Source organism: Mobula birostris, chromosome 12 (assembly GCF_030028105.1).
Source record: "Mobula birostris isolate sMobBir1 chromosome 12, sMobBir1.hap1, whole genome shotgun sequence".
NCBI classification, from domain to species: Eukaryota; Metazoa; Chordata; class Chondrichthyes; order Myliobatiformes; family Myliobatidae; genus Mobula; species Mobula birostris.
In genome coordinates, this window is record NC_092381.1 from 16,102,856 (window position 1) to 16,126,717 (window position 23,862).

Sequence of the window (23,862 nt, forward strand, 5' to 3'; positions counted from 1 at the left end):
CCTCCAACAAACAGATCCCAAAAACATTTAATGCCCAACCTGTCCCATTCTTTAAAAACTAAATCAGTCATAGAAGGTTTAAAAAATTAGAATAAATGGGGCTAGAAAGGGAAAATCTCAATAAACCAAAATGTTTTCTAAATTGTATCCAGATCCTCAAAGTATCAGTTAGTTTACTTACAAATTACAGAAGTGAGGATCCAAGAATAGAAATAATAGAAAATTTATTAACAGAATTAGCTTCTAAAGAAACCCATACCGGGCAGTCTACACGATTAATATAATAGAGCCAAAACGTAAGATATTGTGGCGACCCACTTTCTGGCACCCACGAACCGGCTCACAACAGCGCGCGCAGGCAGAGGGCCGGCCCCAAAAAGGGCGCCAGGCCATCTTCACCAGCAGGGGGAAAATCCCACACGCAGAAAGGGTCTGGGAATATGCATTCACTACAGCAGTCCCGCCCCAGGGAGGGCGGGAACGGGAAGGCTTTAAAGCAGGCCGCGAAGTTTGAATAAAGCTCTTTTCATCGCAACTCTAACTCACCGACTCCGTGTGGTTATTCTAGCGCTGTGTGTAGCACACCGCTACAATTGGTGACCCCGACGGCCCAAACGATATTTGGACCAGAGATGACCGACGCTGCATCTGTTCACGCAGTTTCGTTAAAACTGCCAAGCTTCTGGACGCTGTGACCCCAATTATGGTTCGAACAAGCAGAAGCACAATTCCACATTCGGCAGATAACCTCGGAGTCCACTCGCTACTACTACGTGCTGAGCTCACTCCACCAGGAGACAGCTGCATAAGTTGAGGAGTTTATACAGTCTCCCCCGGAGGATGGCAAATACACAGCATTCAAAGCCCTGCTCATAAGGACTTTCGGACTCTCACGGCGCGAACGAGCACGCCGCGTAATGCACCTGGATGGTTTGGGAGACAGGCTGCCGTCGGCATTAATGAACAAAATGCTGGCCCTGGCTGAAGGACACAAACACTGCCTCATGTTTGAGAAGGCGTTCCTAGAGCAACCGCCCGAGGACAAATGCCTGCTGCTGTCCGACGCAGATTTCAGCAACCCCCAGGAGGTGGCGGCCCTGGCAGATGTGCTGTGGAATGCCAAGAAAGAGAGGCATCTGTCGCACAGATCACCAAGCCACGTGCCCAGCGGCAGACCAGACCAGGCCCAGCAGCAGAGCCTACAAAACCCGGCGACGGGAGTGAGGAGCTAACGAACAATGGTGCTTCTACCACCAGCAGTGGGGCACAGAGGCCTGCCGCTGCAGACCACCCTGCAAATTCCCGGGAAACGCCAGGGCCAGCCACTGCTGATGGCTACGGCGGCTGGCCATCAGGACAGCCTCCTGTACATCTGGGACAAGCAGTCGGGATGCCGTTTTTTGGTCGACACCGGCGCGGAGATCAGCGTCTTACCTCTAACAAGTTACGACACCTGCAACAGAGAACCGGGACCCACCCTGAGGGCCGCAAATGGCAGCAGAATACGAACCTACGGCACCCGCACGGTACGGCTACAGTTCAGCTCCAGCCGGTTCACATGGGACTTCACACTGGCCGCCGTGGCCCAACCGCTCCTGGGGGCGGATTTTCTATGAGCCCACAGCCTGCTGGTCGACCTGCAAGGGAAGCGATTAGTCCACGCCAAGACTTTTCAAATGTTCTCCCTGGGTGAAGCACAGTTGCCAGCCCCACACCTGGACTCCATCACGCTGTCCGACGACGAATTCACCAGGGTCCTGGCGGATTTCCCATCAGTACTGACACCGCAGTTCACGGCAGCCATGCCCAGACACGGAGTACAGCACCACATCCCGACCCAGGGACCACCCCTCCACGCCCGTGCTCGAAGGCTTCCCCCGGACAAGCTCCGACTGGCGAAGGAGGAGTTCAAGAAGATGGAGGAATTGGGGATCATACGACAGTCCGACAGCCCATGGGCCTCCCCCCTTCACATGGTGCCCAAGGCAATGGGGGGCTGGAGACCATGCGGTGACTACTGCAGACTGAACGAGGCTACAACGCCAGACCGCTACCCTGTGCCGCACATTCAAGACTTCTCAGCAAACCTACACGGCGCAAGGATCTTTTCCAAGGTAGACCTCGTCCAGGGATACCATCAATCCCTGTACATCCAGACGACATCCCCAAAACATCACTTATCACCCTGTTCAGACTTTTCGAATTCCTCCGAATGCCGTTTGGTCTAAAGAATGCCGCACAGACTTTCCAGCGGCTAATGGACGCGGTGGGATGCGACCTGGACTTTGCATTCATCTATTTGGACGACATCCTCATAGCCAGCAGTAATAGTAGTCAGCAGGAGCATCTGTCCCACCTCCGCCAGCTCTACTCCCGCCTGAGCGAATTCAGCCTTACAATCAACCCAGCCAAATGCCAGTTCGGACTCGACACCATCGACTTCCTGGGCCACAGGATTACTAAAGACGGGGCAACCCCGCTGCCCTCCAAGGTAGACGTGGTCCGCAACTTCCCCCGACCCAACACAATCAAAGGCCTGCAGGAATTCGTGGGTATGGTGAATTTCTACCACCGTTTCCTCCCCTCAGCAGCCCGAACCATGCGCCCCCTGTTCACTCTAATGTCGGGTCAGGGCAAGGACATTACCTGGGACGAAGAGGCCGCTGCCGTTTTCGTTAAAACCAAAGAAGCCTTGGCAAACGCCGCGATGCTAGTGCACCCCAGAACGGACGTTCCTACTGCCCTCACGGCGGACGCATCCAACACAGCGGTCGGTGGAGTGCTGGAACAACTCATCGAGGGTCGCTGGCAACCCCTGGCGTTCTTCAGCAAACACCTACAACCACCTGAACTCAAATACAGTGCTTTCGACCGGGAGCTATTGGCACTATACATGGCAATCCGACATTTCAGATACTTCTTAGAAGGTAGGCCCTTCACCGCGTTCACAGACCACAAAGCGCTTACCTTTGCGTTCATGAAGGTGTCCGACCCCTGGTCGTCCCGCCAGCAGCGACATCTGTCCTACATCTCCGAATACACGACGGACATCCAGCATGTCTCTGGAAAGGACAAAGTTGTGGCAGACGCACTATCCAGACCTACCATACAGGCCCTGTCCCAGGGGGTGGACTATGCAGCGCTGGCAGAGACACAGCAGGCAGACACTGAGATCCCCAGTTACAGAACTGCAGTCTCCAGTTTGCAGCTCCAAGACTTCCCCGTAGGCCCAGGTGAGAGGACCCTACTATGTGGCATAGCTACCGGCCAACCCCGCCCCATCGTCCCAGCAGCCTGGCACCGACGAGTTTTCGAGTCCATTCACAACTTAGTGCACCCCTCCATCGGGACAACCTTCTGGCTGGTCGCCAACAGGTTCGTGTGGCATGGACTGCGTAAACAGGTCAGTGAATGGGCCAAAACGTGCATGCAGTGCCAAATGGCCAAGGTGCAGCGGCACACCAAGGCTCCGCCGCAGCGGTTCGAACCCACCCGCTGGTTCAACCACATCCATGTGGATATCGTGGGGCCCCTGCCAGTGTCACGAGGAGCGCGGTACCTCCTAACTAAGATAGACCGGTTCACCAGATGGCCAGAGGCAGTCCCGCTCACCGACACCACCTCCGAATCCTGTGCCCGAGCACTGATCGCAACCTGGGTAGCCCGCTTCGGGGTACTGGCCCACATTACCTCCGACAGGGGCGCCCAGTTCACCTCCAGCCTGTGGTCGGCTATGGCCAGTCTTTTAGGATCGCAGCTACACCACACAACTGCCTACCACCCACAGTCGAACGGACTAGTGGAGCGTTTCCACCGTCACCTGAAGTCGGCTCTCATGGCCCGCCTGGAGGGGCCTAACTGGGTGGACGAGCTTCCCTGGGTCCTGCTCGGAATCCGCACGGCGCCCAAGGAGGATCTGCACACCTTGTCGGCCGAGTTGGTGTACGGCGCACCCCTGGTAGTCCCAGGAGAGTTCATAGTGGCCCCAAGGGGGCAAGAGGAGGAACCCACAGCAGTCCTGGACAGACTACGGGAGAGGCTCGGTAACCTGGCCCCCATACCCACTTCACAGCACGGACAGAGCCCGACCTGCGTACCCAAAGACCTGCAGAACTGTAAGTTTCTTTTTGTACAACAGGGCGGACACCGGGCACCGCTACAGCGGCCCTATGAGGGGCCGTTTAAGGTGATCAGGAACAACGGGTCCACGTTCGTGCTGGACATTGGGGGGAGAGAGGAGGTTTTCACGGCGGACTGACTCAAACCGGCCCATGTGGACTTGGCGCAGCCGGTCCGGGCTCAGGCACCGTGGCGCAGGGGCAGACCTCCCAAACAGAGGCCGATCCAGACTGTGGACATTGGGGGAGGTATCGCCGGTTCTGGGGGGGGGGGGTTATGTTGCAACCCACTTTCTGGCACACACGAACCGGCTCACAACAGCGCGCGCAGGCAGAGGGCCGGCTCCAAAAAGGGGGCCAGGCCATCTTCACCAGCAGGGGGAAAATCCCGTGCGCAGAAAGGGTCTGGGAATATGCATTCCCCACAGCAATCCCACCCCAGGGAGGGCGGGAACGGGAAGGCTTTAAAGCAGGCTGCGAAGTTTGAATAAATCTCTTTCATCGCAACTCCAACTCACCGACTCCGTGTGGTTATTCTAGCGCTGTGTGTAGCACACCGCTACAATATTGTATATCAACTACCCAGAGCCTAAAATTAGGTAAGGCTAAACCTCCAGATTCTTTAGGTTTTTAAAGATGAACTTTATTTAAACAAGGATGTTTATTTTTCCATATATAGGAGGATAAAATAGATTCAAGAGAATCAAAAAAGGATTTAGGAATAAAAATGGGTAAGGCCTGAAAAAGATATATAAATTTAGGTAGAATATTTATTTTAATAGAATTAATTCGTCCAATCAACGATATTGAAAGAGGTGACCAATTTAATGATATCTTTTTTTACACAGTTCAATAAAGTAAGAAAGTTTTCTTTAAACAGGTATTCGTAATTCTTAGTGACTATTACACACAAATAAGTAAATTGATCCTTTACAATTTTAAAAGGGAGATTAGTATTAATTGATACCAAATAATTTAAAGGAAATAATTTACTCTTATTTAGGTTCAATTTATATCCTGAAAACTGGTTAAAATGGGAGAGTAAAGAAAGTACACAAGGTTACGAGGTCTCAACATTAAAGATAAAAAGCAAAATATCATCAACGTAAAGCGAGATTTTGTGGGTGATACCTCTCCATAAAATACCACAGATATCATTAGATTCTCGAAAAGCAATGGCAAGGGGTTCTAAAGCTAAATCAAAAAGCAAAGGACTCAACGGACAGCCTTGTCTAGTTCAGCGGTGAAGTTTAAATGGTTTGGAATTTTGAAAATTAGTAAGAACCCGAGCAGAAGGAGATAAATAAATAATTTAGTCCATTGAATAAAATCTGTTCCAAAATTAAACTTTTCTAAGGTTTTAAATAAATAATTCCATTCAACCCGATCGAAGGCCTTCTCAGCATCTAAGGATATCACACATTCCGCTGAGAAGGAGAGTAAATAACATTTTATACACGGTGTACATTAACATGTGAAAATCAGTTTTTAATAAATCCAGTCTGATCATCAGAAATAATGGAAGGTAAAATATTTTCAATCCTATGAGCCAGAACTTTAGAAAGAATTTTAGTATCAACACTGAGTAATGAAATTGGCCTATATAAAGAGCATTCAGTTGGTTTCTTGTTCTTTTTTAGGATAAGTGAAATAGAAGCTTCATAAAAAGATTAAGGCAAACTGCCCAATTTGAAAAAACCCAAAAAGACTAAGTGTAACCGTGGTATAATTAATGAAGAAAAAGCCTTATAAAATTCTCCAGAAAATTCATCTGGACCCGAAGTCTTCCCCGAGTGTAATGAACGTATAGCCTCGGTGATTTCCTCATAAGAAATGGGTTGATTCATCTGTTTGCAGTTATCTGCAGAAAGTTCAGGGATATTTAATTGATCTAAAATTATTCATTACAGTATTATCTTTAAGGGAATCAGAACCATAAAGTGTAAAATAGAATTCTCTAAAGGTATTTTTTATTTCAGAGTAACCAATTGTTCTATCACCATTAGTTTTGCAAATTTCTTTTATTTGTCATTTAACTACAGAAGTTTTTAATTGTTTGGCCAATACTTTGCCTGATTTATCTCCGTGAATGTAAAATTGAGTTTTATGTTTAAGAAGTTGAGTTTCAATTGGATATGTTAACAGAAGGTCATATTTAGATTTAACTTCAATATGTCTTTTATGTAAAACAGGATCTGGAGCTATAGCATATTTTTCATTTAATTGTTTCAATTGATTGCCTAATTCAATTCTTTCTTTATTAGCTTTACTCTTTACACTCACAGTATAAGAAATAATTTGTCTTCTAATATAGACCTCGAAAGTATCCCATACAATAAGATTAGAAGTCTCTTCCTTTTTATTTTCTTCAAAAAACAAAATGATATGCTTCTCTAGAAATTTTTAGAATTCCTTATCAGATAACAACGTTGTATTAAAACTTCAAAATCTGTTGGATTGAGGAAGACCAGGGAGTTTTAAAGATAGAAATGTAGGAGCATGATCTGAAACAGCAGGAACAAACTGATAAAATCATTTGACCATTGATAAATAAATAATCAATCCTGGAATATATATGATGAATATGAGAAAAAAATGAATATTCCCTATCTAAGGGATGTAAATAATGCCAAACATCAACTATAGCACACTTCATTAAAAAGGATTGAATAAACAAACTTATTTATTAGGAGATGCTGGTCTAGAAGATGATCAGTCTAAAATTGAGTCAAGCCAACAATTAAAATCTCCTCCCATCACCAAAGAGTAAAGATTCGGATCTGGTAAAAACAGAAAAAAAACACTCAAAGAATCCTGGATCATCTACATTTGGGGCATACACATTGGCAACTAGTAATTTATTATCTAGTTTTCCTGAAACTATAACAAAACATCCATTAGTGTCAGACGCTACTTTATGTTGGACAAAGGAAAGTGTCTTATCTTTTAGAATCGAAACTTCTCTAGATTTGGCCTGAAAAGAAGAGTGAGAACAAAGTTCATTCCAATGGCTAAAAAAATGTAGATTATCACATTTGTGTATGTGTGTTTCTTGTTTTTAAAAAAAAATAATAGAGACCTTAAATTTCTTAATATAAGCAAAAATCTTATTACGTTTAACAGGGTGATTTACTCTTTCACATTGAATCTAAGTAAATTAATTGTTTGGTCCATTTTTAATATTATTTAAAGGAGGGGTTAAAATGTAAGTTAAAAACCAAGCCATAAACCTTGAGAAATGGTAACCAAGCAACAAGTTGGCTAAAAATTTGAAAACAGCTTCTGGGAAAAAAACATACCCCCGCCCACCTCCCAAAGAAGGAAAACCGACCAATAGAAAGTCAGCATCTAAAAACTATGGACAACCCCCAAAAAAACTTGGTGATCGCTCCAATTAGTTTCAAGGTTGTTTATAATCCAACCTAGACTAAACAATATCCAAACAAGAAATTCAAATGTCGTATATCAAAAATACAGTATTAAAAATACGAAAGGAAATTAGTTACAAAGGTTTACCAAAAGTAAAAGACACAATTATTCATACAGAATACATTAAACATTAATATTATATCTTCATGGAAAACAGACTAAGCAGTTAGACTTCAAATTTAAAAAACATTCGTACTTCAATATTCAAGCAAAACCATTCGAAGGATCCATCCTAATGAGATTCTCATTCAAAATGGGTAGCCAAGGGACGGGTTAAAACTCTTATTAAAAAAAAATTCCAACAGAGCTTATTTAAACTTAGCACATTCCTGCATAACCTCAAGTGAATAATATTCAAGAATCTTAATATTCCACCCTATAAACAATCATGCCCCTTCGGTGGGATTTGCAAGTTAGAAGTTTAATCTTGTGTCTTCATGTAAGGAGAAACTAAACAGCTAGCCTTCAGATTTTAAAAACTTTTGAGCTTCAACAGACGAGTGAAACTATTCGAAAGAACCATTTTGAAGTGTGATTCTGAGTTGGGCTGGGTAGCGAAGGGAAGGCTTGAAACCCTTATTAAAAAGCTCAGACATAACTTCTTTGAACTTAACACGTTCCTGCATAACCTCAGGTGAATAATCTTCACCAATTCTAATTTTGCGACCATTATAGTCAATCATGCCTTTTCAACGAGATTTGGAAATTAAGAGTTCCTTTGTTTTAAATTCCTGAAAACAGATTATTACTGATCTTATAAAAGTTTCTGGTGAATGCAGCAGGCCAGGCAGCATCTCTAGGAAGAAGTACAGTCGATGTTTTGGGCCGAGACCCTTCGTCAGGATCTCATCTCCCTAGAGATGCTGCCTGGCCTGCTACGTTCACCAGCAAAGTTTATGTGTGTTACTTGAAATTCCAGCATCTGCAGACTTCGTCGTGTTTGTGTTTCCTCTTGGTCTCTGAATGTTAAGAGGTCTGAGCACAGGAGATCTGTGAACTCGATCAATTATAGGTACAGAGGTCAAAATCTCCAGAAATAATTCTCGTAAAAAGTTTGTAAAAAAACTCCATAGGATGATTACCTTCGATTAATTCTTCGAGACCCAAAACTCGTAGGTTGTTCCTTCTACTTCTATTTTCTAGGTGGATAATCTTCTGTCTTAACTTTTTGTTGAACTTCGATTGTTTTTCACAAAGCTTCTGCTATTCATCCACTTCCGTTTCCAAGACCAACAACATTTTCTAAATGGAGAGAAAATCCAAAAATCTGAGATGCAAAGGGTCTTGGGAGTCCTTATGCAGAACACTCTAAAGGTTCAATTTCAGGTAGAGTCAGTGGTGTAAGGCAAGGTGAGGAAGGCAAATGCACTTATCATTCAATTCAAGATGTCCAGAATACAAGAGCAGGCATGTGATGCTGATGCTTTATAAGGAACTGGCGAGACCTCACCTTGAGTATTGTGAACACTTTGGGCTCCTCATCTTAGAAAAGATATGCTGGCATCGGAGAGTGTCAGAGGAGGTTCTGGGAATGAAAGGGTTATCATACAAGGAATGTTGGATAGCTCTGGGTCTGTACTCGCTGGAACTTAGAATGATGAAGTGGGACCTCATTGAAAACTTTCAATTGTTGAAAGGCCTAGACAGAGAAGATGTGGAAAGGATGATTCACATGGTGGATAGTCTACTCTAGGACAAGAGGGCACAGGTTCGGTATTGAGGGGCATCCATTTAAATCAGGGATGCAGGGAAATTTCATTAGCCAGAGGCTGGTGAATTTGTGGAATGCTTTACCGCAGACAGCTGTGGAGGCCAGGTCACTGGGTGTATTTAAGGCAGAGCTTGATAGGTTGTTGATTGGAGACAGCATCAAAGATTACAGAGAAGGCCAGGGAGTGTGTCTGAGTGGAGGGAAAAGGGTCAACTAAGATTGAGTGGTGGAGCAGACTCTGGCCAAGTGGCCTAATTCAACTCCTTACTCTGGAATAAAGTTTTATGGTTTATATACAGATTTGGGGTGAATGGGGCATCAGGGAGGGGTAGCACCTCTGGTGGGGGAACACGTCGTATCCTTTTCAAGGCAGTTTGTCCACCTCTGGTCCCCACCTGGCACTCAGCTCTCACCTGTGGCTCCCCGTAGCTGTTTGCATGCGACAGTGGCCACACCTTGGGCAACGGCTTCGACAAGCCGGCTAAACCAGGTGAGGGTAGCCGACGGTGAGATAGGGAGTTGTCTATCCCAGCATGTGAAGACAGACTCCAGCTGATTGAGTGGATGAGACCAATGGTAGGTCCAACAGTCAAGAAGGCGGTGTCTGTAAGTGTCGTGGAATGCATAGAGCAGGACAAGACACGGAAGATGTCCTGGTTGTCAACTGCGCCTAGTCCCATCTCCAGCCATCTCAACTCTGCCTTGCCACTGGATCTAGATGGGAATTGGGAAGAGAGAGTGAGGGTGACGCTGTGCAACTCTCCCTCACTTAAATCCAAATCAAGCGCTAGTCTCGACACCATCATACACCGGCTGGTTGCGCAGTGACATCAGCGCCGAACTCCAGAAACGAAGGTTCCCGAGTTCGAAGCGAGTCGAGCCGCTCCCGAGCACGCTTTCCATCCATGCCAGGTTGAGTGTCAAGCTAGTAACTCGACTTTGTACAAAAAAAAGTACTAATTGTGTCGAGGTCTTCATCGATGATGATGGACGAACTTTTAATACAGACATTTTGAGCATTCTGTTTTATAGGATTGCTTTTACATTTATATTGATCATGCTTTTTTAATGCATCAGATCCAGAGAAACAATCACATTTTTATATGACAATCATATTTGTCATTCTTCATGTTTGCTGAAGAATGACAATAAACAACCTTAAATTGAATCGCATTGGACAATTTTTGAAAATTAGAAGAAGCTGTCCCAGTTTTAGTTGTAGACAGCAGTAGGAACATTGAAAACAGCACAAAATTAACATCCCACACTCTGGGGATGTTGAGCCCCACATTACCAAATAAGTAAATGTGCTGGTCACTTGCTCATCCAGTAATGTGGGGCTGAATTGCAACAACAGCCTGATTCCAGCAGAATGGTCACAGCTTCATGGTTTACATCTAAAGGCATTAAGATTCAGTTGTATCCAGCACTGTCTGGCCCATTAAACGGGGCTGAGGTTAATCTTACAGCATACTTTGTGCTTTATGTTGGTGAACAGGGGAATCGTATTGTCAGGCTTCGACAAGCTGTTGAGATATTCTTGCTGCAGGTCATTGAGAAAGGATCACAAGTTGGAATTGTCACTTTTAACTCTGATGCAAGCATTAAAGCACAGTTAAAAAAGATTGTTAATCCTGATGTGAGGAAGTATCTTGTACAGCTGCTACCAACATCAACTGGAGGGGGAACGAGTATCTGTGCAGGGGTTCGATCTGGCTTTCAGGTAGGTCTGGGAAACTTCATTAACACATTCCTTTCAGGGATTACGCTTTACCCAACTTGTTGACAACTCATTGTCTTTCAGGTACTTCGTAGTGATGATGGAGATACAAGTGGTGATGAAATTATTTTGCTTACAGACGGAGAGGACAACAGTATTAGCAGTTGTTTCACAGAGGTGAAACAGAGTAGAACCACGATCCACACAATTGCATTGGGGCCAAGTGCAGACAAGGATCTAGAGAAGCTCTCAGCAAAGACAGGTAACCAGCACCAAATAACTGGACTGTTAGCAACTGGACAACCAGTATGATAGCATACTTGGAGAGGATAAAGAGATTCACCAGGATGTTGCCTGAGCTGGAGATCATCACCTATGAGGAGAGATGACACAATTATTGTAATAAATCTTATTTCTAAACTCTGTCCCTTTTGTAATAAATCATTTTAAAGATCATCTTTATTTGTCACATTTACACCAAAATATCGAAACATGCAGGGAAATGCATTTTTTTTTCAGTCTGAGTGGTGAAAATGTCGGCACATCATTATAGGCCAAAGGGACTGTACTGAGTTGCACTGTTCTGTGTTCTATGTACTCAGGGCCGCTCACAAGAGTCGGCAACATAGCAAACCAACAACTTACTAACCCTAAGCCGTATATCTTTGCAAGATAGGAGGAAACTGGAACACCCGGAGGAAACCCACGTAGTCACGGGGTGAATGTACAAACCCCTTACAGACAGCAGTAGGAATTGAACTCTGATCTTACAGCTGGCACAGTGAAGGATTGCTTTTCTAACTATGTGCTGCACTTGCCTGCTAACTTTACATGATTCCTACAAAAGACCATGGAGATCTCACTGCCCCCTCCTTCAAGTAATGAACCTGGTCAAAATAATTGATGTCCACCAACTGATCCTTGGCACACCATCTAGTTATATCCCTGCAGCTGAAAAGACCGATATATTCTGATTCTTTGTCTTCTACACAATAACCAATCTTCATCCATGGTAACACACTCCCCTAAAAGTCTTGTTATATCCACAGAAGTGTATTGAAGAGTCGGATGGACATTGTCACCACCAGAGCTGAAATAAAACTTAGTAGTATATTACCAACTTTTTAGGCATGAAGATGACCAACATTCTTGTGGGTCGGTGTGCTAGAACTGTTGTGGAGGGTTTAAACTACTTTGACAATGAGATGGGAACCAGAGGGATAGGTCAGAGAGGGAGCAGTTGATGTAAATGTAAATGCAGTGTGAAGAAAAATTGTGAGAAAGGCTAGGCAGTGGATAAAGCACAATGGCTGGCAGTTGGGTGGGTCTATTTTAATGCAAGAAGTATGAGAACAAGGATGATGAATTTAGGGCACGGGTCAGTACATGGAACTATGACATTGTGGCCATTACACAAAACGTGACTATCATAAAGGCTGGAATAGCTAATGGATGTTCTGGAGTTTAAATCTTTCAGACAGGGAGGGAGGAAGGTAAAAGAGGTGGCATTGCTAATCAGTGTTAGTATCACAGTGGCAGAAAGCAATGTCTTGTGGCAGGATAGTCTACTGAGTCAGTGTGGGTGCAAGTGAAAAACAAGAATGGAGCAATCACTCTATTGGGAGTATTCTATAGACCCCCAATAGCAGTAAAAACTGATGAGAAGATTGGGAGGCAGAATTTGGAAAGGTGCAAAAGTAACAAGGTTGATTTCATAAGTGATTTCAATATCCCTAACATTGATTGGATCTCCTAAGCATAAAAAGTTTGGTGTGCAGAATTCGTTTGGTGCATTGAAGACAAATTGCTCACACAATATGTAGATAGGCTGTCTAAAGGAGAGGCAATACTAGATGTTGTACTTGGTCAGGTGACAGATCTCTTGGTGGATGAGTATTTTGGAGATAGTGACCACAACTCCCTGTCCTTACCATAACCTTGTACAGGACAGGATAACCTTGAACAGGATAGGAGCAAACAGAATAGGAATATACTGACTTGAGGTAGGAGAAATTTTGATTCTATTAGGCAGGAACTTGGGAGCATAAAATGGGAATTGATGTACTCAGGGAAATGCACAACAGAAATCTGGAGGCTGCTTATTTATTTATTGGGATACAGTGCAGAAATGTCCCTTTGAGCCATGCCACAAACCAATCCCCTGATTTAATCCTAGCCTAATCACAGGATAATTTACAGTGAATAATTTACTTACGAACTGCTGCATCTTTGGACTGTGGGAGGAAACCTGAGCACTTAGAGGAAACCCACGCTGACACATGGAGGAATGTACGCACTCATGACAGGTAGCAGCAAGAGCACTTGCATGGCGGCATGGATAAGTTTGACCCATTGAGGTAAGGAAAAGGTAGTAAATTGAAGAAACTATAGTTAACAAAAGATGTGGAATATCTAATCAAGAAAGAAGCTTACTTAAGGTTTAGGAGGCAAGGGTCAGGCAGAGTGCTACAGTTACGAGGTAGCTAGGAAAGAGCTTAAGAATGGACCAAGGGGACATGAGAAGGTCTTGCCAAGTAGAAGTAAGGAAAACTGAAAGTGTTCCATAAGTATGAGATGAACATGAGGACAAATAGAGTGAGGGCAAAACCATTTAGGGACAATATCTGAATTATTTATTTTTTTTCCTTTTCCATTAATTAGGAGGTCTACAGTTTGCAGCCACTGACAACGTGGACACAAATAGACTAATTGATGCATTCAGTGGATTAGTATCAGGAGATGGTGATATTAACCAACAGTCAATTGAGGTTCGATTACTTTAGAGAATTAATTTCCAATTATTCTTGTGTTACCAAGTGCTTTGTAATAATATATGTTTATTTCCTCATTTCTAGCTTGAAAGTACAGGAAAGAGTGTTGATGAAAACAGTTGGTTTAATGATTCAATTTTTGTCGATAAAACTGTTGGAAGTGACACACATTTTGTGTTCACTTGGGAAGAGTCCACACCACAATTATTTGTACGTGACCCCAATGGAAAGGTATACAGCAACAATGACTCTGTCATAGAAGAGAACATACACACTGCACGGCTCGAAATTGAAGGCACTGCACAGGTATTCTCCGATGTACTCTCCGCAGATGCTGACGGATCTGTCTGCTTTCCCCTGTGTTTTCTAGTTTTACATTCTGTTAACATTACAGTCAATGTCCATTATTTGAACTTGCTGATTTAGGTTTTATTGATTGAGTCTGTTTACTACCATCCAATTTTACAGATCAAATAGGAATATTGAGTACAGTTATTTTACTACATTACACTCACTTTACTCACTTTACACTTACGAGCTAAGGCTTATTCCAACTCCAATGCCACAATGAAGTTTGCTGATGACACCACTATTGTTCACCCAATCAAAGCATATAGGAAGGAAATTAAAATTTGGCTGAGTGATGTTACTACAACTTCTCACGCAATGTCAGGTAGCAAAGAGCTGATTATTGACTTAAGGAGGAGTAGGCTGGACATCCATGATCCGGTCCTCATCAGGAGATCATAGAGAAACAGCAAGGTTAAATTCCGATGTGTTATTGTTCGGGAAATTAATTTGCTTAGGAATTTCAGTTAAAGTTGGTCACTAATAAATTGGACGTGGACTTCAAAGTGACTAAAGAATATTCATGAATAAAGGAAGAATGACTCGCTAACGGTGTGATTGTCAAGTCTTCTGAAGAACAATAGTCACAGCCTTTTTTTATGCATGCACACAGAAAGTCAATTACATCAGTCAAAGTTAAAAACGTCAATTCTGTGCTTCTTATCAATTCCCACAAAAATGCCAGATCCAGGCTACGTCTACACTACGCCGGATAATTTTGAAAACGCCGGTTTCGAGTAAAAACGACAGTGGTCCACACTAAGCGTTTTTCAAAAGATCTCCGTCCACATTAGGCGGATATTTGGGCGAATCTCCTCCTACTGGGCATGCGCAGGACACACACAGAGACAACAAGCGAAGAGGAAACGATATACTTCGTGCGCGTTTGTCCAGTTACAGAGTAGAGGAACTTTAAAGGAATTGCTCTTGGCTCTCGCACAGGAGGACTTAAAACTTAAAAAAAATACAAATACTGGAGCGTATGGAGGCAACCGACAGGGAGTTCACGGACAGTATGACCCAGCTGACGACGAACATTGAAAAGCTAACTCTGTTACATTAACAAAGCACCTTGTTAAATGTATAAAACGTCTGCATCAGCGTTATCTTGTATTTCCATACAATGTTACATTCAGCTGTTACACATCTATTGTCAGAGAAGTACTTGTATAAATAGGTAAACCATCTTCATACAAGCAAGGACAGAAAACAGGGCGAAGTGAGTATACTTATTTATTCAGTAAGCTATGGGTCTACTGGCTTCAATCTCGTCCGTCTGTTCTGAAATTGTTAGGTGGTGGCGTTCAAGAAAACAACGAACATCTGTTCTGTAGACAAAGGAGATGTAATAGGTGTGGTGTTCTTGGATTTTCAGAAGGCCTTTGACAAGGAGTCGCACATGAGGCTGCTTAGCAAGATAAGAGCTAGGTAATGATGGAAAAGGTTGTTCATATGAGGGAAGCAGGTTCCTGGAATGGGACTGTGATAATTGTACTTGTTGCAACTGCTGGGCAAGTTGTGATGCGGTGGCTGAAGCAAACATTACATTATTATTTCCATATTAGGGTTTTCCAGCAGCCCATCATCTAGGACTTAGGATAGAATCCTGCAGATGGAGAAGGATGGGGGGCGGGGAGGTGGGTCTGCTTCCATTGTTTTTTGTATCTTTCCTCCTCCATCTTAGGTTGAGGTTTAGGTAGCTGGTGCCTTTTGGCCACATCTTCTCATGTATTAAAACATCACATCATGAATTCCAAATCCCAATTCGGGTCCCTGTCCCCTCCTTTGGTCTCGCCTTTCCAGTAACGAATTTTCTTTTAAAACAAAAGAGCCTTCAATGGCCAGTCTCCCTAGCTCCATCTGTGTAAAGCATTAGAAAAGCAACCACATACCAGCCACCTCCAATTTCCAGCCATACCTTGTCTGCTGGGGAGCCCGAAGGCTCTGGGGGTTCACCCAGAAGTTGCTTAGCCCTCTTATAATTTTTATCCTTTTCGCTGTATGTTTATTCATCATAGCCGTTGTCGGCGGATCAGCAGGCCCCGGGGTTGTGCTCCTTCTCTTCTGTACAGCGCAGTGGCTTTGACGCATTTGTTTTCATTCTTACCTGTTAGTTTTAGGTTAACCTGTAATCAAAGTTAGTTAATTTTCATTCACAATACAATTCCCTAAACCCCTTCTGGCCAGAATTCACCTGAGTCTTCGAAGTCCCTGTTTTCCTTTAATTTGCCCATTCAGTGGATTTCCTGTGGGTCTCAGACCCCATCTTCTATCTACCATCTAGCCCCTCTCTGGAGATCCTACTGGCTGTTGATGGAGTAGCAGTGCTTTTATAGGTGCTCCTACTCTTTTTAATTTACTGCTTCCAACTTGTTTTGAAAACTTACTTTTAAACGTAATACTGTTTTATAATGAGTCGTGCTAAAGCTACTGAAAAAGAAGAGGACTCTCCAGTAACTTTGGAATCTATTTTGATGACACTTCGGCAACATGAAAATGAACTTTCGGAGGATTAACAGCAACTCAGTGCTGAATTTAAATGGATGAATGGAAAATTGGATTCTATTCAAAAAACTTTAAGTGAACACAATAAACGGATAAAAGAGAACGAAGATATTTTGATGACGTTTGATGCGAAGATTGATGACCTGGAACAGATCTGTGATAAACAGTTAAAGGTTAATGAAATATTAAGACAGAACATTATTGACTTAGAAAATAAAAAACAAAAGAAATAATCTATGTATTCTGCGTTTTGAAGAGTCATTGGAAGGCAATCAGCCTTTGGAATATTTTGCAAACTTTTTGGCTAATTTATTTCTGAATATTTTAAAGCCTTCACCTGAAATAGACCGAGCTCACAGATCGCCTGTACCAAGACCTCCTCCGGGAGGACGACTCTGCTCAGTGATAACTTGTCTTCACGACTTTCAAACAAAGGAACTTTTAATTCGTGAATCTCGTCGGAAAGGTATGATTGATTATGAAGACCAGAAGTTCAGAATTGTGGAAGATTTTTCACCCAAAGTGTTGAATGAACGCTTGAAGTTTAAAAAAGTCACGTCTGAGCTGTATAACAAAGGTTTTAAACCCTCTGTAAGATACCCTGCTCATCTTAGAATCATTTTGAAAAATGGTTCTCAGAGATGGTTTTGCTCTACCGAAAAGGTGCAGGATTTCTTGAGTGCCAAATCAATCTCAAAAGTTTAACTGTTCAATAACTCTTTACACAAATTTATGTTGCGTCTGTTTGATGGATCCTTTTATAGAATTAGCAGTCTAACTGTTCATTACTTGCTTGTATGAACAATTGTTTTTTTTTACTTTTGGTATGCCTTCCTATCGAATTTTTTTTGTACTTTTATTTACTTCTTTAGAAAATTAAGGATTTAATATTAGTAAGTTTTCTTTGAGTTAATACTTTCTAAGTTAATATGTTTTGAATTTTCATATTTCTTTCTAATATTTTATACTATAATTTTTTAAGACTTTTTTAAATGTGTTTAAGTTTGCTCTGTTTTTTCTGTTGTGTCTTGTTGGAATGCAGTTTTACCTTGAAAAATTTTTTTTGAAGCTCAGCCAGTAGATTGTTTTGGGAGGGATAGTTGACTTAGCTGTTGACTACCCTTTGGTCAATTTTCTCTCTTTGGGCGGGGGATGAGGGGTGGTTTTCTTTTTTTCTGTCAGCTGTTTGGTTCTCTTAGCTTCATTTGTTGCTTGGTTACTTTTTCTTAAAGCTCATTGTTTGGATTTAATATATATTCCAGCAGTTTTTATTCAAACATCTCCTTTAAGCAATATTTAAAATGGACCATATTTTTAATTTACTTAGTCTTAATGTGAAAGGATTAAACCATCCTGTGAAACGTAATAAGATATTTAATTATATTAAGAAAATGAATGTCTCAATTATTTTTTTATGAGAAACACATGTTCATAAGTTTGATAATTTACGTCTTTTTGGCCGTTGGAAGGGTTTGTCTTTCCATTCCTCCTTTCAGGCTAAGGCTAGACGAGTTTCGATTCTTATGCACAATTCAGTTTCTTTTGTTCAACATAATGTGGTATCTGATACCAATGGGCATTTTGTTTTAGTCTCAGGGAAATTAGATAATAAATTAATGGTTTTTGCTAATTTCTATGCCCCAATTATAGATGATCCAGGCTTTTTTGAACTTTTTTTCGCTTTTACCAGATTTAAGTTTATATTCTTTGGTTTTATGAAGAGACTTCAACTGTTTTAGATCGTTCTTCTTCTAAATGATTGACACGTAGTAGATCTGCCTCCTTTATCCAATTTTTTCTAAGGAAATGTGATACTGTTGATGTTTGGCATTTTTTGCATCCAACAGATAGAGAGTACTCATTTTTTTTTCTCATGTTCATCATACGTATTCCAGGATTATTTATTTTTTGTTGAAAGCCAATTGATTCCATTAGTTCGATCCTGTGAATATAAAGAATTTGCTGTTTCAGATCATGCCCCTGGTGTCTGAATCCAACTCTGTTATCTGATAAAGATTTAAAAAAATTTTTTGAGAGACAAATTACTCTTTTTTTTAAATATAGGCTAGGAGAGACTTCTAGTCTTATTTTATGGGATGCTTCTAAGGCTTATATTAGAGGACAAATTATTTCTTTTACCGCAAGTGTTAAGAAAAAAAGCTAATAAGGAAAGGACTGAATTACCCAATCAGTTGAAACAATTAGACCAAATATATGCTTTGGCTCCAGATCCTGCTTTATATAAAAGATGCGTTGAAATTAAAACTAAATACGATCTGCTTTTAACATCCAATTGAAACTCAACTTTTAAAAGATAAAAGTCAGTTTTATGTTTATGGAGATAAAACGCTAAACTATTGGCTAACCAATTAAAGAACTTTATAGCTAAACGCCAAATTAAAGAAAATTGTAAAGCTAATGGTGATAAAACATCTGATCATTTAGAAATAAATGGTATTTTTAGAGCATTCTATTCTAAACTTTATAGTTCAGATCCTCCTAAAGATAATACTGCAATGAATAATTTCTTAGATCGACTAAACAATCCTACACTTTCTGATGATAATCAAAAATTGCTGCATTAACCCATTTCTTATGAGGAAATTGCCGAGGTGTTCACTCTTTGCACTCGGGGAAGACTCCGGGTCCTGATGGATTTCCTGGAGAGTTTTATAAGGCTTTCCCCTCTTTGCTTGTACCTCACTTATACTCAGGCCTGTCAGACTCTTTTACATTAGGTACATTGTCACAATCTTTTTATGAAGCCTCCATTTTGCTTATTCTTAAACAGAATAAGGATCCACCTGAATGTTCTTCTTATAGACCAGTTTCCTTACTTAATGTTGATACTAAAATTTTATCTAAACTTTTGGCTTGTAGGATTGGAAATATTTTGCCATCTTTAACTTCTGATGATCAGACTAGATTTATCAAAAGTCGATACTCCCACTTTAATGTTCATCATTTATTAAATGTTATTTATTCTCCTTCTAAAGAGATATCTGAATGTGTGATATCCTTAGATGCTGAGGAAGCCTTTGGTCAGGTTGAATGGAATTATTTATTTAAAGCTTCAGAAAAATTTAACTTTGGGCCCGATTTTATTCAATGGATTAAATTACTTTATCTGTCTCCCTCCGCGAAGGTTCTTGCAAACTCTCAGAATTCTAAACTATTTAAACTTCAACATGGAATCAGACAAAGTTGTTCTTTCAGTCCTTTGCCTTTTGATTTGGTCTTAGAACCTTTAGCTATTGCTTTCCGGGAATCTAATGATATTACTGGTATTTCAAGGAGGGGTATTACCCACAAAGTGTCGCTTTATGCTGATGACATTTTGCTCTACATTTCTAATGTGGAATTTTCTTTACCTACCGTACTTTCTTTACTTTCCCGCTTTAGCCAGTTTTCAGGATATAAACTTAACTTTCATAAGAGTGAACTTTTTCCTTTGAATAATTTGGTATTAGTTAACATTACCTTCCTTTTAAAATTGTAAGAAATCAATTTACTTATTTGGGCATAACAATTACTAGGAATTATAAATTCCTTTATTAAGAATTTTTTTTAACTCTTCTAAATTATGTTAAGAAGGCAATATCAAATTGGTCACCCCTCTCTTTATCGTTGATTGGCTGAATTATTTCTATAAAAATGAATATTTTGCCTACAGTTTTATATTTATTTCAGGCCGTATCTGTTTTTATTCCTAAATCCTTTTTTGATTCTCTGGATTCTATTATATCTTCATATACATGGAAAAATAAAATTTCTCTATTAACTAAAGTTCACCTTCAAAAAGCTAAAAAGAATGGAGGTTTAGCTTTACCAAATTTTAGGTTTTGTTACTGGGCAGTCAATATATGGAATCTTACGTTTTGGTTATATTATATTAATTGAGCAGACTGTCTGGGCTGGGTTTCTTTAGAAGCTAATTCTGTTAATAAATTTTCTATGATTTCTCTTCTTGGATCCTCAATTCCTTTATCTTTAAGTAATTTAACTGATAATTTTGTAGTTAAATACTCCTTGAGGATTTGGGTACAATTTAGAAAATATGTTGGTTGATTGAGTTTTTCACTTTCAAATCCCATTTTTTCCAACTATTTTTTAAAACATTCTATGACTGATGTAGTTTTTAAAGAGTGGAATAGATTGGGTATTAAATGTTTTCAGGATTTGTTTGTTGGCGAGAGTCTCTCTTCATCTGAACAATTGTCAGCTAAGTATAACCTACCCAAAACCCACTTCTTTCGTTATTTACAAATTAGAGACTTTTTGCATTCTCAAGTACATACATTTCCTAAAAGTCCAGATAAGAATTTATTTGATGCAATTTTTAATTTGAAACCATTCCATAATGGATTTATATCTAATATTTATGGTATGTTGTTGGGAATGAGAAATTTTCCTTTAGACAAAATTAAAAATCTCTGGAAACAAAATTTACAGATTCCATTTTCAGAAGATACTTGGAATAAAATTTTTAAATTGGTTAATACCTCATTGTTATGTGCTCATCATTCCCTTCTACAATTTAAAGTAGTACATGACTAAAGATAAGCTCTCTCGTTTGTATTCAGATATATCTCCCTATTGTGATAGATGTAACAATGGAGAAGTTTCACTAATTCATATGTTTTGGACTTGTCCCTGTCTTGAAAAATATTGGAAGGAAGTGTTCCAAACTTTTTTGGTGCTTTTTAAAGTAAATTTTAAATCTACTCCTTTGACTGCTTCATTTTGTATTGTTGGAGGAAATTATATTATTTTGGAGTCACATGATTTGCATATTTTGGCCTTTATGTCTCTTATAGCCAGGAAGGCATTGTTGCTTAAGTGGAAGGATGCCACTCTGCCTACTCATGCTCAATGGTTACGTGATGTTACGTCATGCTTAAATTCAGAGAAGATTCGTTGCTCAATTTCTGAACCTAGACAAGATTTTGTTTTGACATTCTGGGGACCTTTTTTGAATTATTTTCAAAATCTTTGATTTGCTATTAAGCAAAGATGTTGGCTAACAATGTGTTTTATTATATAATCAGGATTTTTTCTTTTTCTTTAACCAAACAGCTGGGGTTTTTTTGGTAGTGGATTTAGATTTTTTTTGTATAACAAAGTATATCTTTTCAATATTATGTTTAAATTTAATGTATACGGAAATGGGGTTGTGAAACTATACTTGTGATTCCAATATATGGTAATCGAGATATATATATATATATCTTACTGTACTCTGTATTCTTTTATGTAAGAAATCAATAAAAATATTTTAAAAGAAAGCCCCTCTCTGGGAGCTCAGGGTTGGTCACCGGGCGGGCGGGATCCTCGTCTGTACTGGTCTTGTCCTACTGGTCATGACTCCCTTGGAGACTTAGTAGTGGCTCCCGGGCAAATGTTCCTCATGAATGCTTCCCAAGCTTAACTCACATTGTCAGAAAATTTACTATCGCCTATTAGACTTAAACAAATTTTTCGGTTGTGGTGTGCTTGGATCCCGTATCTATAGGGATCTCACCCTCGTCGCCAAATTGTTAGGGAAATTAATTTACCAAGGAATGTCAATTAAAGTTTGTCACTAATGAATTGGACAGGTCTTCGAAATAACTAGAAAATACCTTTATTCATGAATAAGGGAAGGATGACTCACTAAAGGTGTAATCGTCAAGTCTTTCAAAGAACAATAGTCATGACATCCCTAACAATTCATTTCAACAACTTCCCAACCATTGATGTCAGGCTCACAGGTCTATAGTTTCCTTTCTGCTACCTCCCGCCCTTCTTAAATAGTGGTGTAACATTTGCAATTTTCTAATCATCCAATACAATGCCAGATTCTTGAAAGATCATTGTTAATACCTCTGCAATCTCTCCAGCTACTTCCTTTAGAACCCGAGGGTGCATTCCATCAGGTCCAGGAGATTTATCCACCCTCAGACCATTAAACATCCTGAGCACCTTCTCTGCACGTACTTCACTTCCCTGACACTCTTCAATGTCCGGTATACTGCAGATGTCTTCTGTGAAGACTGATGCAAAATCGGAATCAGAATCAGGTTTATTATCAGTGGGACGTGAAATTTGTTGACTTAGCAGCAGCAACAGTTCAATGCAATACATAATCTAGCAGAGAGAGAAAAAAATAAATAAAATAAAACATAATAAATAAACAGGTGAATCAATTACGTATATTGAATAGATTATTTAAAATGTGCAAAAACAGAAATACTATATATTAAAAAGTGAGGTAGTGTCCAAAGCTTCAAAGTCTATTTAGGAAGCGGATGGCAGAGGGGAGGAAGCTGTTCCTGAATTGCTGAGTGTGTGCCTTCAGGCTTCTGTATCTCCTACCTGATGCTAACAGTGAGAAAAGTGCATGCCCTGGGTGCTGGAGGTCCTTAATAATGGACACTATGAGACACCGCTTCCTAAAGATGTCCTGGGTACTTTGTAGGCTAGTGCCCAAGATGGAGCTGACTAGATTTACAACCTACGCATTCAGTTCCTCTGCCATCTCTACATTTCTCATTTCTATATCTCCAGCACCATTTTCTATTGGTCCTATATCTACCTTCAACTCTCTTTTACCCTTTATATACTTAAAAAAAGCTTTTTAGATAATAGTCACCAGCTTCCTTTCATAATTCATCTTTTCCTTCCTAATGACCTTCTTAGTTTCCTTCTGCAAGTTTTTAAAAGCTTCCCAAATCTTTATCTTCCCATGAGCTTTGGCTTCCTTGTATGCCCTCCCTTTTGCTTTCACCTCACGTGTCAGCCACTGTAGTGTCCTTCCTCCATTTGAAAATTTCTTCTTGTTTGTAATATCTGTCTTGCACTTCCTTCATTTTTCACAGAAACTCCAGATATTGCTTCCTGCTAGTGTCCCTTTCCAGTCAACTTTGGCCAGTTCCCCTATCATGCCATTGTAATTTCCTTTATTCCATTGAAATACCAACACATTGGAATTTAGCTCTTTCCCTCTCAAATTTCAATGTGAACTCGTTCATATTGTGATCACTGTTCCCTAGGTGTTCCTTAACTTTAAGCTCCTTTATCACCTCTGGATAATTGCACAACACCCAATCCAGCACAGCTGATCCCCCAGCGGGCTCAACAACAAGCTGTTCTAAAAAGCCATCCCTTAGACATTCGACAAATCCTCTCTCTTGAGGTCCAGTACTGACGTTGTTATCCCAATCCACTTTCATGTTAAAATCCCCAACAATTATCATGACATTGCCCATCTGACACGCCTTT

At 40.8% G+C, this 23,862-nt stretch overlaps 1 protein-coding gene across 1 annotated transcript in view; it reads left to right on the forward strand.

Moving 5' to 3' along the window:
- Nucleotides 1-23,862, forward strand: part of LOC140206438 (calcium-activated chloride channel regulator 3A-1-like) — a 74,330-nt gene that overhangs the window by 43,386 nt on the left and 7,082 nt on the right. Inside the window, exons 6-9 of the mRNA XM_072274807.1 lie at nt 10,757-10,981; nt 11,063-11,240; nt 13,640-13,746; nt 13,834-14,055. Coding sequence (XP_072130908.1) covers nt 10,757-10,981; nt 11,063-11,240; nt 13,640-13,746; nt 13,834-14,055 — 732 coding nt within the window. The remainder of the gene's footprint in view (nt 1-10,756; nt 10,982-11,062; nt 11,241-13,639; nt 13,747-13,833; nt 14,056-23,862) is intronic.